This window comes from Amblyomma americanum, chromosome 11 (genome assembly GCF_052857255.1).
Source record: "Amblyomma americanum isolate KBUSLIRL-KWMA chromosome 11, ASM5285725v1, whole genome shotgun sequence".
Lineage (NCBI taxonomy): Eukaryota > Metazoa > Arthropoda > Arachnida > Ixodida > Ixodidae > Amblyomma > Amblyomma americanum.
Genome location: NC_135507.1, coordinates 118,142,330 through 118,160,310, shown reverse-complemented (window position 1 = coordinate 118,160,310; position 17,981 = coordinate 118,142,330). Strand labels below are relative to the sequence as shown.

Here is a 17,981-nt window from a genome sequence, read left to right as displayed (position 1 = left end):
TTCTAGGTCAGAGGTCCTGGCTCTTGCATTGCATGTCGCTCTCGGCGTCGGGTCACGGCTTCGTCGCGTATGCGAGTCACGGGTTGGGCGTGTGGTCGAAGCTTCTCTGGGTGGCGGCGTCGATTTCAAGGTAGCTTGCGTCGTGGTCGAGGTTCTCATTGTGTGCGGCGTCGGTGCAGCGAGTGTCGGTTCTTCATGCGGCGTCGCGGGTGCAGCGTCTTCATGGGGCGTGGTCGGTGGAGGATCTTCGGCGTTTAGCTCGTGAGCAACCTCACCTCCAGAGGTTGCTGCCTTTAGTTTTCCCTACGGGGGCTGGGCGACCTTCCTCGTACCGCGGCTGCGTAGCTGCGGCGTGGCGACGCAAAGCGCGAGGTTGACGGCGATGGTGAGCGCGAAAAGCGGTTCGGCGTGTACTCTTCTCGACGCAGGTACTCGTCGATTTCGTGCGGACGTTGTCCGAAGCGTGGTCGTGGGGCGTTAACGGCAAATCCTCGAAGACCGATACGTCGGTACGGGCAGTGACGAAGAATATGGCCGGCCTCACCGCAATGGAAGCACAACGGCCGGTTGTCGGAAGTCCTCCAGGCGTCGCATTTCCTGGGGCTTGAGCGTCGGTCATAGGCTGGGCGGGCGGGGGCTGGGAGGCGGCGTTGTGGAACGATTGGCTCATCTCGGGAAGGACGTGGGGGTTGTCGCTGGGGCTGAGCAGTACTTACTGCAGCGGCGTAGGTCATGGCCTGGGGTTCTGTGGCTGTCGGGGTGCCAAGTGCCTGTTGCACTTCTTCCCGTACCACATCCATCAGAGTCGCTGCTTGTGGCTGTGGGGAAGATGGCAGTAATCGGCGTAGCTCCTCTCGGACGATTTCGCGGATAACTTCCCGCAAGCTGTCGCTGGTGGTGGCCGGCGTGTCCGAACGGATTGCACAGGCAGAGGAAGGGCGATTGTACTGCCGAGCTCGAACGTCGAGGGTCTTCTCAATCGTGCAGGCTTCTTGCATAAACTCCTCGACTGTTTTTGGTGGCTGGCGGACGAGGCTTGCAAAGAGTTGTTCTTTTACGCCGCGCATTAAAAACTGAACTTTCTTTTCCTCGGTCATCCCGGGATCGGCGCGGCGAAATAGGCGCTTCATCTCCTCGACGTAACTGCGGACGGGCTCATTCGGAAGCTGGATCCTGGACTCGAGGAGTCGTTCGGCTCTTTCTTTCCTCACGACACTGATGAATACCTTCAATAGTTCTCTCTTGAATAGCTCCCATGTCGTAAGGGACGACTCGTAGTTTTCGTACCACGTGCGTGCAGAGCCATCCAATGAGAAGAACACGTGTCCAATTTTTGCCGCATCATCCCACTTGTTGAATGACGCCCCACGCTCAAATTGGTCTAACCATTCTTCAGGGTCTTCGCCTAGGGATCCATTGAAAGTTGGCGGCACCCGCGGCTGCTGCAGTATGATCGGTGTCGACATCTTTGGCGAGGTTGCAGTGCTGGTAGCAGCGTCTTTTCGCTGTCTGGTACGTTCCGGCAGTTTCCCGAACTCAGGCTCCTCTCCCTGGAGACGTCGGCTGGCTCGCTGAGCTGCTGGTTCGTCCTCGGGTGTGAAGCGCTTAGGGCTGGGTTCACGACTTGAAGGGGGCGTCCGGAACAAGGAAGTACCCAGCACCTCCACCAGATGTCACGTAGTGGTGACGGCAGTCGAAGCAGCGATGAAGACGGACGAAAGGGGTCTTCTAAAAGAACTGTTTATTGGGCTGACTTGCACCCAAAATGGAATGAATCACTCGGCGGCGGCGAAGCGACAAGCGTGCTCGGCGGTCGTCGAACAGAATGCCCGCCGCTGTCGGCCGTGCTCAATTTAAAGCTGATAGCGAACATTCGAGATAAAGGGCGCAAAGTTACTAGAACATTCCGGAACAACGTAGAATCAGCTTTGCCTGGCTGCGATCAATCGAGATAAATCTAGTCGCGTCTTGCGTCGCAAACAAAGCGATAAGGTGGTGTCGCGGCAGATTTGAAAAACGAACAAACACTGCAAATATTGGCGGCAATATGTCTCCCACCACAGATATTTGGACATTATTATTGACCGCGACCTGTCATGGTCGAGGCATATAAATATGCTAAAGAAAAGACTCACTCTTTTTTGTCATGTCCTTCGCTTCGTAGCAGGCATTAAATGGGGCCCAACGGAGCGCTCCTTTCTAAGACTTTACGATACTCTCTTTATAGGCTGCATTTTCGTTACAGCTTTCCTGTACTTTCTATCATCAGCATTTCCTGCTTGCGGACATTAGAGAGTGTCCAAGCACAGGCGCTCATTATATGCCTCGGATTACCAAGTTGTGGTTCGAACAAAGGCACGATTGAGGAATCTCGTGCGTGCCCAATGTCGATCTACTTGTCACATGAACCACTTCGTGTATATTTACGCGCGCTTACACGGCACCGCTGTAACCCGCTAACGGAGATTTTTGACGAGCGAGCGGAGAGCAGTTTTGCACCTGCACTGCGCTTCCATCGATCCGAATTTCCTTCAGACTATGCCCTGCCGCATCATCCCTTGCAGCCACCATGGGTGATAGCCCAGCCTTCAGTATGCCTGCATGTCCCTGGCATAATCCAGAAATCTATGATGCCGGTTAGCGGACAGAGGCAACTTGCTCTTGCCTACATCTGGTCAGGATACCAACCTGTGTTCCCGTATACACAGATGGATCTGCGTCACCAAAGGCATCAACAGCAGCTTTCACAGTCCCCGCTCAGCAGACGACCCGCAGATTCATTTTAGGACACAACTCTACTTCAACCGCTGCAGAGCTTGCGGGCCTTCGGGAAGCGATCCGCCACATCTGCGGGGAACCGCCTCAGGAGTGGAGCATTTTCACTGACTGTAAACCTGCGCTACAAATTTTGGGATGCCTCCTACGCCACACCGCCTACCAAGCTCTTGCTCTTGATATCATTAGTCTCCTGTCGCTTGCTCAGGAAAAAGGCCACCGTATAGTGTTTCAGTGGATCCCTGGACACTGCGGACTCGATGGAAATGAGACCGCCGACGCTGAAGCAAGGAGCGCCTTCGGCAATGGCCTGCGTACAGCTGTGCCGTTCTCTAGGCCGGACACCACTTGTCTGCTTTCGGAATCAATGAGGAGTGCGACGGCTAGGTACTTGGCCCTGCCAGACACTCGACACGTACGCCTTAAACGACTAGATCTGGCGATGACCTTTCCTGTTCCTCGCGGAATACCACGCCCTATTGCATGCGTAATCCATAGATTATGTTTAAACGTCGCCTTCACGCGCAAATACCTGCACTTAATAGGACAAGCGGACTCCCCGGGCTGTACCACATGTGGCGTGCAATAGACTATAGAACATGTTTTAGTGGTGTGCCCAGCATATACACGTGAAAGACTTATGCTTGCATCTATTTTGAGGTCTGCGGACACAAGGCCCCTCTCCGTGGATTTCATCCTCGGCGCTTGGCCAGATAGTTTGAAAACTGTAGAGGCAGCGCGGGCGCTCTCGCACTTTTTAAGCGACACGGACGTTGCCTCGCGTTTGTGATGTTAGAAAGTGTGCATTTTTTGTATTTTTTTTCATCTGCCTCTTCCCATCATCATCACCCCCCATCGTGACCCTCTTTTTTCTCCTCTTCCCGTTCCCCAGTGCAGAGTAGCAGGCCAGATTTCTTTCTGGCCAACCTCTCTGCCTTTTAAGTCAATAAACCCCCTCTCTCTCTCCCGTCGATCTCCTTTTTACAGCCTCCGACTTCATGAATGAACTGAACAGTATTAGTAAGTGGTAAGTGGCTTATTAAAATAATAATAAAAAGGAAGGAAAAGACTTCTGCTATCCCCGCATATGCCATCGATACTGCAGCACCTGAGCTGGGGCAGCGGAAATAAAGGATAGCAGGCAACATGGAGAAATGAAATGAAAGAGCTGAGGGGACAGGAAGAAAGGAAGGGGGAGAGGTAATATACATAAAAACTATTCACACAATAATAAATATGTACAGGTGGCGCGCGTGATCAGTTCATGATGAAACACTGCTGAATCAAGTTTTATCTGCTTGGGCGACTTTAACGCTCCTGCTTTTCACCGACCATCACACTACTCTCAGTCTGGATTAAGCTATTTGCGAAGAGGTAATAAATGCTTTCTTGTCTTTTGGATTTACTGGGATTGTTTCTAGTGCCACTAGGTTAAATTCCATTCACGATCTTGTATTTCTGAGTGCTTGTCTCGCCGAAAAAGTATTTTTGTGAGACAGCTGACGGCATCTCCTACCACAAAGGCGTCTTATTATCCCTCTTTTCTTCAGTTTTCAAATCATCCTATACATTTGCTTTCTTCCCCGACTTCACCGGTGAAGACGACAAATCAATTATTGATGTATAGCACAACATTTCGACACGTTCACTCAGCTGTCAGACACCCATTACGTTATTTTTCTTGTTAATTACTTTGAGCGCATCGTGAAATCATGCATCCAACGCTTCATTCCTATCAAGACAAAAAAAAAAATACTAAGCGTCTTTGTATATTCGCGACATCTTGCATTTGTCACGGCGCGTTCGCAGGCCCAGGCGTTTCAAAAAACGTAATGATTCTGTAACCGTAGACAGATACCTCAAGGCCAAGAACGAACTTAGATTTCTTTTTTTCGTGTTAATCTGCATGATCTGTTAAAAACTAACCCCGGAAAATCTTGGTCTTCCACTGCCCCGCCGCGGTGGCTCAGTGGTTAGGGCGCTCGACTACTGATCCGGAGTTCCCGGGTTCGAACCCGACCGCGGCGGCTGCGTTTTTATGGAGGAAAAACGCTAAGGCGCCCGTGTGCTGTGCGATGTCAGTGCACGTTAAAGATCCCCAGGTGGTCGAAATTATTCCGGAGCCCTCCACTACGGCACCTCTTCTTCCTTTCTTCTTTCACTCCCTCCTTTATCCCTTCCCTTACGGCGCGGTTCAGGTGTCCAACGATATATGAGACAGATACTGCGCCATTTCCTTTCCCCCAAAACCAATTATTATTATTATTCACTGTACCTAGTGATGCTTCAACCACTTCGTTTAACATAGGATACGACGCCGTCAGCGACGCGCCAACAGTATCAAGTGCTTTTAATATTGGTTTTCAGTCCTCATGTGTTCCGGTAATAACTACTTCATCCCGCTACTTGCCGATGTAGTTTCTACTGAAGCGATTGGTGACATCGCGATAAATCTAGAAACGGGATGTACCAGCTCGCCCAGAAAGAAGTTTTAATGCTTTAACGGCATAAGTTGTTCTGGAATTTTGAACCTTATCATAGACATGGATAGAAAGAAATTTATGTATTTATTTAGTTCGTTATTTTTATTTATTTATTTATTTATTTATTTATTTATTTATTTATTTATTTAATCCTCAAATGCCCCTTGGACAGGGGTTTTACATGAGGGGTGGGCGGCTTCACAGACGATTTCAAGGTTGGGCGGCTTCACAAAAGAAAATTTTCAACGGTTGTCCTGAAATTTGCCGCACTGGAGTGGCGGACCGCTTCTTCAGGCAGATCATTCCAGTCTTTCGCTGTTTGTGGAAAAAACGAGTGAAGGTGCGATGATGTGCACGCGTGCGGCGGGAATGACTGCTCCGGGATGAATGGCGGTGAGCGGGAGATATAACGCTGTTAGCAATTGGAAAATGGTAGAACTTGTGGTAGAGAACGAGCCTGGCTATCTTACGTCGAGTTTCTTGTGAACCTTGTGAAAACATTTCTCGAAGTTAAAAATAGTGAATCTACAGGTATGCTTAGGTCTAGGTGGGAGCTGATGTCGTATGCGAAAAATGCAAGTTTTGTATCGCGAGATAAATTCTTGAGGAATCTATGCTGACTAGAATGAGAAAAGTTGTTACAAATAAGAAAACTGGTGATTTAGCTAAAAGTGATATGCTTCATCAACTTAGAACAAACGCTAGTAATGGAAATTGACCTGTAGTGAAGGCATGATGATAACTATCCTTATTTAGGAACTGGAATGACCTTTCCTGTTTTCCAATCCAGCGGCACCACTCCAGACAAAAGTGACTGTTGAAAAGTGTACGGCGAGATGACACTTGTAGGTCCTTTGGTGTTTTTGACCGGTCCGGACGGTATTTTAAACGCACTGTACAGCCTGTGTAAAACGCTCATGTTGAACCGCAATACTGAACCCGTCGTTTCCCTAAAAAAGCATCTCGATCAAAAAAATTTATGATTATACCTACTTTCCAGCGCTCTCCACTGCTGAGTCGTTGTCTCTCTCTGCCGCTATTTTAATGCCTAAGGTCGTTAGGGTTTTCTTTCACTCCTGGACCGCACTGCCTTTGTGCACAACGCTTTTTTATGCTAGTGCAGAACACAATAGTCAGGGTACTGGTGCCAGAATGGAAAGACATAATGAAATAGGCTGCAGGTGTGCACAGCGACGCAGGCTGTGACGAGGAGCCCCTGCGTCTGATACGGTCACGCACTGCTGACCGCTGCAGCGCTTTATGTTTGATGTTGAGGCGTGCCAAGTGCTAGTAGGTCTCAACTCTGAAAAACATTAATTTATTTCCTCCCATTTTCAGAGAACGATGAATGGTACTTCTATATAGATGCTGGTGGTCATGTCGTCATCTCTATCCATGCATCCAATGAGTTAAACACGCAAATGCCGGGCAAAAACTTGGTACGTTTAACATTTGAAGCTTCATTGCTTAACTGCATGTAATAAAATTTGCTCTGCATTCAAGCGATTAGTTGCTATAAATTCTAAAACGTTAGAGCGACGTGCGGCTCCCCATGTACTGACTCCACGCACAGTGGGGCAACGGTTCAACTCTCGTAATTACTCAGCTCATAAAAATCCATTACATGAAAAAAGTGCGTTATAGTTTAATATGTATTTTTGTACGGATCAGTACACACAAATGTGGAAATCAGGGAAATTGTAATCGCTTTCGGACCGAACTTTGGTTCAGATATGAAATTTCCCACAAGAACGGCTGCCGTACTGAGCATATTGCAATCACCGAAGACGTGCTGAAAAAAAAAAAACATCGTTACACCAATGGTCTAGTTCACAAATATGGCTCATGGCTGAAGTTGCAACAAATCATGAAGGAGCAGCTTACACTTCGCCTGTGACCTTGTTTCAAATCGCCAGGAATCCTATATACGATACTTGAAGGGATATTAAAAGGAAATATCAAAGTAAGCCAGACGGACAGACTAGTCCTTGAAAACACTACCGACGTTTTCATGCGCAGGAAGGAGGCTGCGAGGTGGCGCCGCACACACGCCCACGTCTCATGTAATGTCCCGCACCGGACCCTTCTGAGGTATCAACAAATAAAAGTAAATAAATTGCAGAGAAAAGCAAAATCTCCCGAAATATCCTTCCACATTCAAGCCGCCGTGGTAAAACGAGCGTAAAATGGCAATTCAGCCAATGGTTTGCCAATTCAGCACCTCCCGCCTTCCCCCGCCTATGATTAAAGTGATGGCGCTTCCCGTGGATATATAATCTACCGGTATTGTTCACGACGCGTTTGAAGTCGTCCGTACAGACACGACCGAGTTATGATTTTCCGAGTTATTCTTCTGAAGCATATATTTGATGCGTACAGCAGAGACGCTACCGGCATTGCTTCCACTGCGCATCACAGTTGAAGTAACCGGAAGGCCAAAAGAGTGGGTAATGCGGTGCCTACTTTTACGAGGAGCCGGTAGCAGGGAAAGTTCAGCCAATTGGTGCCGCGTTTTAAAAGGGATCAGCGCAGAGGCAAAAGACGAAGGTGAAGTTTGAGGTGTGCGAACGGGAGTGCCTGTCGACGCAGCAGCGCATTTAGGGAGAGGGTGGCCGCACCTTCTTCAAGCGCTGCGTACATTTATATAAAAAGAAAACAGCAAATAAATATCTTAATCTGATCAAAACACAAATGTTATGCGTGCAAGCCAAGAAAGGCGCCTTAAGCCTTCTTTTCATGGACAGCGCTGACACAGGACTAAGCAAAAAACGCAACACGGGCGTTGAGTAGAAACTGGAGTTTATTTCAGAAGTACGCAAATATGTACCGCAACCCCGCAAAGACACGAAGAGAATCAAGCGCTGCACAAAAAGAGGGCGAAGCAAGAGGCACGTGGTGAGCTGATGAGAACGAATCCTGACAAGAGGTGAACCGGCAAAGACGGGTGAACGGGAGTACCAGAGAGATGAGCGGGTGAAAAAGAAAACAAGAAAAAACAAAAACGAGAGTAAAAGAGCGTTGAACATGCGGCAGGTGCCTGTCAAAGATGAAAAGAAAGATAGGAGATGAGGCGACAAAAAACGGTTTATGGTTTATGGGGGGTTTAACGTCCCAAAGAGACTCAGGCTATGAGAGACGCCGTAGTGAAGGGCTCAGGAAATTTCGACCACCTGGGGTTCTTTAACGTGCACTGACATCGCACAGCACACGATCCTCTAGAATGTCGCCTCCATCGAAATTCGACCGCCGCGGCCGGGATCGAACCCGCGTCATTCGGGCCGGCCGGCAGCCGAGCGCCATAACTACTCAGCCACCGCGGCGGCTGACAAAGAACGGTGGTCGGGTGAACACAAACACGAGGAACAACAAGGGTAACGGCATCTTAGACGGCCGGCTAGCGAGTATAACGACTATGATGCTCAAGAAGGGCAATTTATTTCGGAAGAAGTGTGACAGACGGCGCACTGACACAACTGTGATCTTTGCTGTTGATAAAGGCTTGCCAAATTTATCCAGCATGCTGGCTGAAACATTTCTTAATGATGCGGGTTTTGTCAATCAGCTCTCAAGCAGTTCCCACAAGCTCTAGATAGGGGCTAAGGTTGTAGTTCGCGTAATTTTTTCTGCTGCCAACTACCTTGGCGCTCTGTGCAAACGCGTGAACAGTGAAGATACTGAACGAATTGAATGCATGAAAAAGACTCCAGGATCCGTTCGTACAGCCCAAGAAAAACGCGTGTACGAAATTCCGCTTTCCTGTGGCAGGTATACTATGTAGGCCAGACCGGAAGATGTATTGATGACAGGTTGCGCGAGCACCGAAATTCTCGAAATGCAACTAGCGGGCCCAACCTATTAGTCACTCATCGCGTCAATGCCAATGCTCTCCTCTGTTTGACAAAACCCGCATCATTAAGAGATATTTCAGCACGCATGCTGGAGAAATGTGGGAAGCCTTTATCATCAACAGCAAAGATCACAGTTGTGTCAGTGCGCCGTCTGTCACACTTCTTCCGAAATAAATTGCCTTTCTTGAGAGTCATAGTCGTTATACTCCCTAGCCGGCTGTCTAACATATGCCATTACCCTTGTTGTTGTTCCTCTTGTTTGTTTTCACCCGATCACCGTTTTTTTTTTCAGCGCATCTGTCTATCTTTCTTTTCATCTTTCACACGCGCCTGCAGCAAGTTAAACGCCCTTTTACTCTCGTTTCTGTTTTTTCTTCTTCCTTGTGAACCGGCCACCTGCGTGGTGCTCCCATTCACCCTTTTTAAGGTGAAAGCCTTTATTGGCTCATGCTCGCGACGTGTCCGTCCGTGCGTCCTTCCGTTACGCTCTTCAACAACTCGATATGAAAAAACAAACCTTTGTGCACGTTGGGATTCGAACCCCCGTCCCTCCGTTCCGCAGCCGAGCGTGCTAACGACTACGCGCGCTAGGAACACGGCGCCATTACGGGCCTCTAAGTCACCACCGTGTACGCCACGACGCAGCAGTGGAAATATCGCAGAATGTGTTCTTTCCGCGAAGATGTGGAAAGGCAGAGGAAGTGCATGCTGTGTTGTGGATTGCAAGAACTACGACAGGGAGTTAAGGTGCGAGATTCGATCATTACGGAACCGAACTGTGCAAGGACGTACTGCCCCTGTTCGCGCCCGCTCGGCATGCACCTTTTCCCAACGGGCGAACACAACACACACGTTCGCCAGCGCTAGGTAGCCAACATAAAAAGAACGGTTACGATCTTGGAAAATCTACGAGGGTAAGTGCACACCATAGCCGCATGAACAAGCTGTTCCGCCACCTAAACCGTCACTTCGTGCTTTCAGATGCAGTGCAGTTGCGTTTGCGTGTGTAGCGAGACCCCATTGCTCGTAAGTTGTGTGGCCATTAGTAACCGGAGCGCCCGAGGACGAATTAGGTACGGAAAAGAAGAACGACTTAAACTTAAGAAGGACGACTCACATACCGCTACTGCTTATTATGGAGTGCACAGCCGCTCAAGTGGACAACGCTTACCATCATCCCGTGTATTACATGACGTCTTGGTGCTACTGTTGAGCTTCGCTCCAAGTTACGCGGTTTTCATGCACTATATTCGGAATAAAGCATTTGCGTTACGGCTGGTGTGCTGGGTGGTTGTCACTTCCTAGCGGTCCATGTGAGACGGTCTCCAAAAGTGACTCCGCAGGCCAGCGCTCAGAGTCAAGCTGATTACTTACCACCAACGACACCTCGAGCATTTTCATGACCGCATATCGAGAGTAGAGCATGCCACAATTTTATATGTGAGGTTGACATAATTGTGAACTTCATGTAGTATTAACGCGTTTCCACGCGCGCGTACTAACCATAATATCGCGGATTCCCTCGAAACGATTGCACGCCAGCTCGTAAAGACTGCTTTACGCATGGTACTGCTACAATAATAGTTAACATTTGTGTGTATATTTATTTTTGTCGCCTTTCTGTATTTAACAAACCAGCAGAAAATATATTAGGTTTTCTACGCACCGCTAACAGGTTTTAAACAAATGCGTACGATGGGCATGAAGAACTCTAGTTTAGGCTAGTTGGTAGAGGACTCACAAAGAAAACGGGGCGAAATATGGGAACAAAAGAGAAACAAACACGACAGGACCAGCGGCAACTTACAACTGAATTTTATTTCGCGTAAGACCTGCCTGTTTGTAAGCCACCACGCCTAACAAACGTGCAATCACGCATTTGCAAAGTCACGAAGCCAACACACAGCGTACAACAGATCAATGAAAGAGATCTAATACATGAAGCAGGATAAGTACCCACGTAACACATTTTATCATGGCCATCCGGAAGAAAAACCCAAACGACTAGAAAACAAATGTAACAAACAGCTCTACAGAAGTATGAAAGTCAAACGATCATGACCACGCAAACCCTTAACAACCGAAAACTATACAACCGCATGAGGAGTGATGCCAGATGACCAAAAAGAAACTTGCAAAAAAGTGTGTAATGAAGATTTAAGACCAAAGCTGCGCCAAAAGTAAAAAAAAAAGAGGCCAAAGGCGTGATGAGTGCAAAAACCTTTAACCAGAGCCGGTCAACCAGCAGCCATGTAAATGATATCCGATGACCAACAAGAAACATGAAGAAAGTGAAAAAAGTGGAAAAGTGAATAAGAGGTGCGTCAAGGGCATAAAATGCGAACAGGAATCGAATCCACGCAAGCAACGGCGCACCGTTAGAAAGAATCGAATGGAGTGCACGACAAAACGAAAAACCTGCAAAAATCCTTCTAACAAAGTTAACTCATCGCCGCTAAGCGTAAAGGATGGCTTGCTGGCGCATCTGCTCCCTTCTTTCCTGATATAATAGACTTCCACCACATCTCTCTCGAATCTGTCCTTTCCACTCCTCAAGAAGACAGTTTTGTCCAACTCAGGGCGGAAATTCCTGCAAGCTTTGCAGTGATCCACTAGGAAGCTTCGTTCATTATAGCGCAGATTACGGCAGTGCTCGCTGGCACGCTCGTTGAAACACCGACCCGTTTGGCCAATGTAGATGAGCCCGCAGCGTAAGGGAATCTGGTAAACAACCGGAGTTCTGCAATGTGTGAACTTGTTTTGATGTTTCACAGTACAAGCCGGTTGTTTTTCTCGGTTATTCATGTCGCAAAGCCTGGACAGTTTGCATGGTGTTGAGAATGCGACCTGAACGTTATGTCTGCCTGCAACTTTGTTAAGGTTGTGCGAAACCTTGTGGATGTACGGTATTACTGCCACACGGCTGAGCGAAACCGGATCTCTTCATTGAGGACCTTGCTTCAACTTCTGCAGAATTGCTTCACACACGGAAGAAACCACATAAGAGGGGTACGGTGCAAGAGGGGTATTGACAGTGCTCATTCGAAGCTTGTGAAGCGGGCGGTTGTTTCTAACTCCTTGGAAGCAGCTTTGAACAAATCATGCCCTCATATGGCCTCGTTAAGTTTCAGCGCTCAAGTCCAGTGGTTAAAAGAAGCAGGATACCCCTTTTGTGTGGTTTCTTTCGTGAGTGAAGCAATTCTGCAGAAGTTGAAGCAAGGTCCTCAATGAAGAGATCCGGTTTCGCTCAGCCGTGTGGCAGTAATACCGTACATCCACAAGGTTTCGCACGACCTTAACAAATTTGCAGGCAGACATAACGTTCAGGTCGCATTCTCAACACCATGCAAACTGTCCAGGCTTTGCGACATGAATAACCGAGAAAAACAACCGGCTTGTACTGTGAAACATCAAAACAAGTTCACACATTGCAGAACTCCGGTTGTTTACCAGATTCCCTTACGCTGCGGGCTCATCTACATTGGCCAAACAGGTCGGTGTTTCAACGAGCGTGCCAGCGAGCACTGCCGAAATCTGCGCTATAATGAACGAAGCTTCCTAGTGGATCACTGCAAAGCTTGCAGGAATTTCCGCCCTGAGTTGGACAAAACTGTCTTCTTGAGGAGTGGAAAGGACAGATTCGAGAGAGATGTGGTGGAAGTCTATTATATCAGGAAAGAAGGGAGCAGATGCGCCAGCAAGCCATCCATTACGCTTAGCGGCGATGAGTTAACTTTGTTAGAAGGATTTTTGCAGGTTTTTCGTTTTGTCGTGCACTCCATTCGATTCTTTCTAACGGTGCGCCGTTGCTTGCGTGGATTCGATTCCTGTTCGCATTTTATGCCCTTGACGCACCTCTTATTCACTATTCCACTTTTTTCACTTTCTTCATGTTTCTTGTTGGTCATCGGATATCATTTACATGGCTGCTGGTTGACCGGCTCTGGTTAAAGGTTTTTGCACTCATCACGCCTTTGGCCTCTTTTTTTTTTACTTTTGGCGCAGCTTTGGTCTTAAATCTTCATTACACACTTTTTTGCAAGTTTCTTTTTGGTCATCTGGCATCACTCCTCATGCGGTTGTATAGTTTTCGGTTGTTAAGGGTTTGCGTGGTCATGATCGTTTGACTTTCATACTTCTGTAGAGCTGTTTGTTACATTTGTTTTCTAGTCGTTTGGGTTTTTCTTCCGGATGGCCATGATAAAATGTGTTACGTGGGTACTTATCCTGCTTCATGTATTAGATCTCTTTCATTGATCTGTTGTACGCTGTGTGTTGGCTTCGTGACTTTGCAAATGCGTGATTGCACGTTTGTTAGGCGTGGTGGCTTACAAACAGGCAGGTCTTACGCGAAATAAAATTCAGTTGTAAGTTGCCGCTGGTCCTGTCGTGTTTGTTTCTCTTTTGTTCCCATATTTCGCCCCGTTTTCTTTGTGAGTCCTCTACCAACTAGCCTAAACTAGAGTTCTTCATGCCCATCGTACGCATTTGTTTAAAACCTGTTAGCGGTGCGTAGAAAACCTAATATATTTTCTGCTGGTTTGTTAAATACAGAAAGGCGACAAAAATAAATATACACACAAATGTTAACTATTATTGTAGCAGTACCATGCGTAAAGCAGTCTTTACGAGCTGGCGTGCAATCGTTTCGAGGGAATCCGCGATATTATGGTTAGTACGCGCGCGTGGAAACGCGTTAATACTACATGAAGTTCACAATTATGTCAACCTCACATATAAAATTGTGGCATGCTCTACTCTCGATATGCAGTCATGAAAATGCTCGAGGTGTCGTTGGTGGTAAGTAATCAGCTTGACTCTGAGCGCTGGCCTGCGGAGTCACTTTTGGAGACCGTCTCACATGGACCGCTAGGAAGTGACAACCACCCAGCACACCAGCCGTAACGCAAATGCTTTATTCCGAATATAGTGCATGAAAACCGCGTAACTTGGAGCGAAGCTCAACAGTAGCACCAAGACGTCATGTAATACACGGGATGATGGTAAGCGTTGTCCACTTGAGCGGCTGTGCACTCCATAACAAGCAGTAGCGGTATGTGAGTCGTCCTTCTTAAGTTTAAGTCGTTCTTCTTTTCCGTACCTAATTCGTCCTCGGGCGCTCCGGTTACTAATGGCCACACAACTTACGAGCAATGGGGTCTCGCTACACACGCAAACGCAACTGCACTGCATCTGAAAGCACGAAGTGACGGTTTAGGTGGCGGAACAGCTTGTTCATGCGGCTATGGTGTGCACTTACCCTCGTAGATTTTCCAAGATCGTAACCGTTCTTTTTATGTTGGCTACCTAGCGCTGGCGAACGTGTGTGTTGTGTTCGCCCGTTGGGAAAAGGTGCATGCCGAGCGGGCGCGAACAGGGGCAGTACGTCCTTGCACAGTTCGGTTCCGTAATGATCGAATCTCGCACCTTAACTCCCTGTCGTAGTTCTTGCAATCCACAACACAGCATGCACTTCCTCTGCCTTTCCACATCTTCGCGGAAAGAACACATTCTGCGATATTTCCACTGCTGCGTCGTGGCGTACACGGTGGTGACTTAGAGGCCCGTAATGGCGCCGTGTTCCTAGCGCGCGTAGTCGTTAGCACGCTCGGCTGCGGAACGGAGGGACGGGGGTTCGAATCCCAACGTGCACAAAGGTTTGTTTTTTCATATCGAGTTGTTGAAGAGCGTAACGGAAGGACGCACGGACGGACACGTCGCGAGCATGAGCCAATAAAGGCTTTCACCTTAAAAAGGGTGAATGGGAGCACCACGCAGGTGGCCGGTTCACAAGGAAGAAGAAAAAACAGAAACGAGAGTAAAAGGGCGTTTAACTTGCTGCAGGCGCGTGTGAAAGATGAAAAGAAAGATAGACAGATGCGCTGAAAAAAAAAACGGTGATCGGGTGAAAACAAACAAGAGGAACAACAACAAGGGTAATGGCATATGTTAGACAGCCGGCTAGGGAGTATAACGACTATGACTCTCAAGAAAGGCAATTTATTTCGGAAGAAGTGTGACAGACGGCGCACTGACACAACTGTGATCTTTGCTGTTGATGATAAAGGCTTCCCACATTTCTCCAGCATGCGTGCTGAAATATCTCTTAATGATGCGGGTTTTGTCAAACAGAGGAGAGCATTGGCATTGACGCGATGAGTGACTAATAGGTTGGGCCCGCTAGTTGCATTTCGAGAATTTCGGTGCTCGCGCAACCTGTCATCAATACATCTTCCGGTCTGGCCTACATAGTATACCTGCCACAGGAAAGCGGAATTTCGTACACGCGTTTTTCTTGGGCTGTACGAACGGATCCTGGAGTCTTTTTCATGCATTCAATTCGTTCAGTATCTTCACTGTTCACGCGTTTGCACAGAGCGCCAAGGTAGTTGGCAGCAGAAAAAATTACGCGAACTACAACCTTAGCCCCTATCTAGAGCTTGTGGGAACTGCTTGAGAGCTGATTGACAAAACCCGCATCATTAAGAAATGTTTCAGCCAGCATGCTGGATAAATTTGGCAAGCCTTTATCAACAGCAAAGATCACAGTTGTGTCAGTGCGCCGTCTGTCACACTTCTTCCGAAATAAATTGCCCTTCTTGAGCATCATAGTCGTTATACTCGCTAGCCGGCCGTCTAAGATGCCGTTACCCTTGTTGTTCCTCGTGTTTGTGTTCACCCGACCACCGTTCTTTGTCAGCCGCCGCGGTGGCTGAGTAGTTATGGCGCTCGGCTGCCGGCCGGCCCGAATGACGCGGGTTCGATCCCGGCCGCGGCGGTCGAATTTCGATGGAGGCGACATTCTAGAGGATCGTGTGCTGTGCGATGTCAGTGCACGTTAAAGAACCCCAGGTGGTCGAAATTTCCTGAGCCCTTCACTACGGCGTCTCTCATAGCCTGAGTCTCTTTGGGACGTTAAACCCCCCATAAACCATAAACCGTTTTTTGTCGCCTCATCTCCTATCTTTCTTTTCATCTTTGACAGGCACCTGCCGCATGTTCAACGCTCTTTTACTCTCGTTTTTGTTTTTTCTTGTTTTCTTTTTCACCCGCTCATCTCTCTGGTACTCCCGTTCACCCGTCTTTGCCGGTTCACCTCTTGTCAGGATTCGTTCTCATCAGCTCACCACGTGCCTCTTGCTTCGCCCTCTTTTTGTGCAGCGCTTGATTCTCTTCGTGTCTTTGCGGGGTTGCGGTACATATTTGCGTACTTCTGAAATAAACTCCAGTTTCTACTCAACGCCCGTGTTGCGTTTTTTGCTTAGTCCTGTGTCAGCGCTGTCCATGAAAAGAAGGCTTAAGGCGCCTTTCTTGGCTTGCACGCATAACATTTGTGTTTTGATCAGATTAAGATATTTATTTGCTGTTTTCTTTTTATATAAATGTACGCAGCGCTTGAAGAAGGTGCGGCCACCCTCTCCCTAAATGCGCTGCTGCGTCGACAGGCACTCCCGTTCGCACACCTCAAACTTCACCTTCGTCTTTTGCCTCTGCGCTGATCCCTTTTAAAACGCGGCACCAATTGGCTGAACTTTCCCTGCTACCGGCTCCTCGTAAAAGTAGGCACCGCATTACCCACTCTTTTGGCCTTCCGGTTACTTCAACTGTGATGCGCAGTGGAAGCAATGCCGGTAGCGTCTCTGCTGTACGCATCAAATATATGCTTCAGAAGAATAACTCGGAAAATCATAACTCGGTCGTGTCTGTACGGACGACTTCAAACGCGTCGTGAACAATACCGGTAGATTATATATCCACGGGAAGCGCCATCACTTTAATCATAGGCGGGGGAAGGCGGGAGGTGCTGAATTGGCAAACCATTGGCTGAATTGCCATTTTACGCTCGTTTTACCACGGCGGCTTGAATGTGGAAGGATATTTCGGGAGATTTTGCTTTTCTCTGCAATTTATTTACTTTTATTTGTTGATACCTCAGAAGGGTCCGGTGCGGGACATTACATGAGACGTGGGCGTGTGTGCGGCGCCACCTCGCAGCCTCCTTCCTGCGCATGAAAACGTCGGTAGTGTTTTCAAGGACTAGTCTGTCCGTCTGGCTTACTTTGATATTTCCTTTTAATATCCCTTCAAGTATCGTATATAGGATTCCTGGCGATTTGAAACAAGGTCACAGGCGAAGTGTAAGCTGCTCCTTCATGATTTGTTGCAACTTCAGCCATGAGCCATATTTGTGAACTAGACCATTGGTGTAACGATGTTTTTTTTTTTTTCAGCACGTCTTCGGTGATTGCAATATGCTCAGTACGGCAGCCGTTCTTGTGGGAAATTTCATATCTGAACCAAAGTTCGGTCCGAAAGCGATTACAATTTCCCTGATTTCCACATTTGTGTGTACTGATCCGTACAAAAATACATATTAAACTATAACGCACTTTTTTCATGTAATGGATTTTTATGAGCTGAGTAATTACGAGAGTTGAACCGTTGCCCCACTGTGCGTGGAGTCAGTACATGGGGAGCCGCACGTCGCTCTAACGTTTTAGAATTTATAGCAACTAATCGCTTGAATGCAGAGCAAATTTTATTACATGCAGAAAGAAACCACACAAAAGGGGTATCCTGCTTCTTTTAACCACTGGACTTGAGCGCTGAAACTTAACGAGGCCATATGAGGGCATGATTTGTTCAAAGCTGCTTCCAAGGAGTTAGAAACAACCGCCCGCTTCACAAGCTTCGAATGAGCACTGTCAATACCCCTCTTGCACCGTACCCCTCTTATGTGGTTTCTTCCGTGTGTGAAGCAATTCTGCAGAAGTTGAAGCAAGGTCCTCAATGAAGAGATCCGGTTTCGCTCAGCCGTGTGGCAGTAATACCGTACATCCACAAGGTTTCGCACAACCTTAACAAAGTTGCAGGC

The 17,981-nt window shown here is 47.9% G+C and overlaps 1 protein-coding gene across 1 annotated transcript in view; it reads left to right on the top strand.

Annotated features, from left to right (window-relative positions):
* The window catches only part of LOC144109966 (uncharacterized), a 120,050-nt gene that overhangs the window by 81,890 nt on the left and 20,179 nt on the right, over window positions 1-17,981 (top strand). The window contains exon 6 of the mRNA XM_077642769.1: window positions 6,597-6,697. Within this exon, the coding sequence (XP_077498895.1) occupies window positions 6,597-6,697 (101 nt within the window). The remainder of the gene's footprint in view (window positions 1-6,596; window positions 6,698-17,981) is intronic.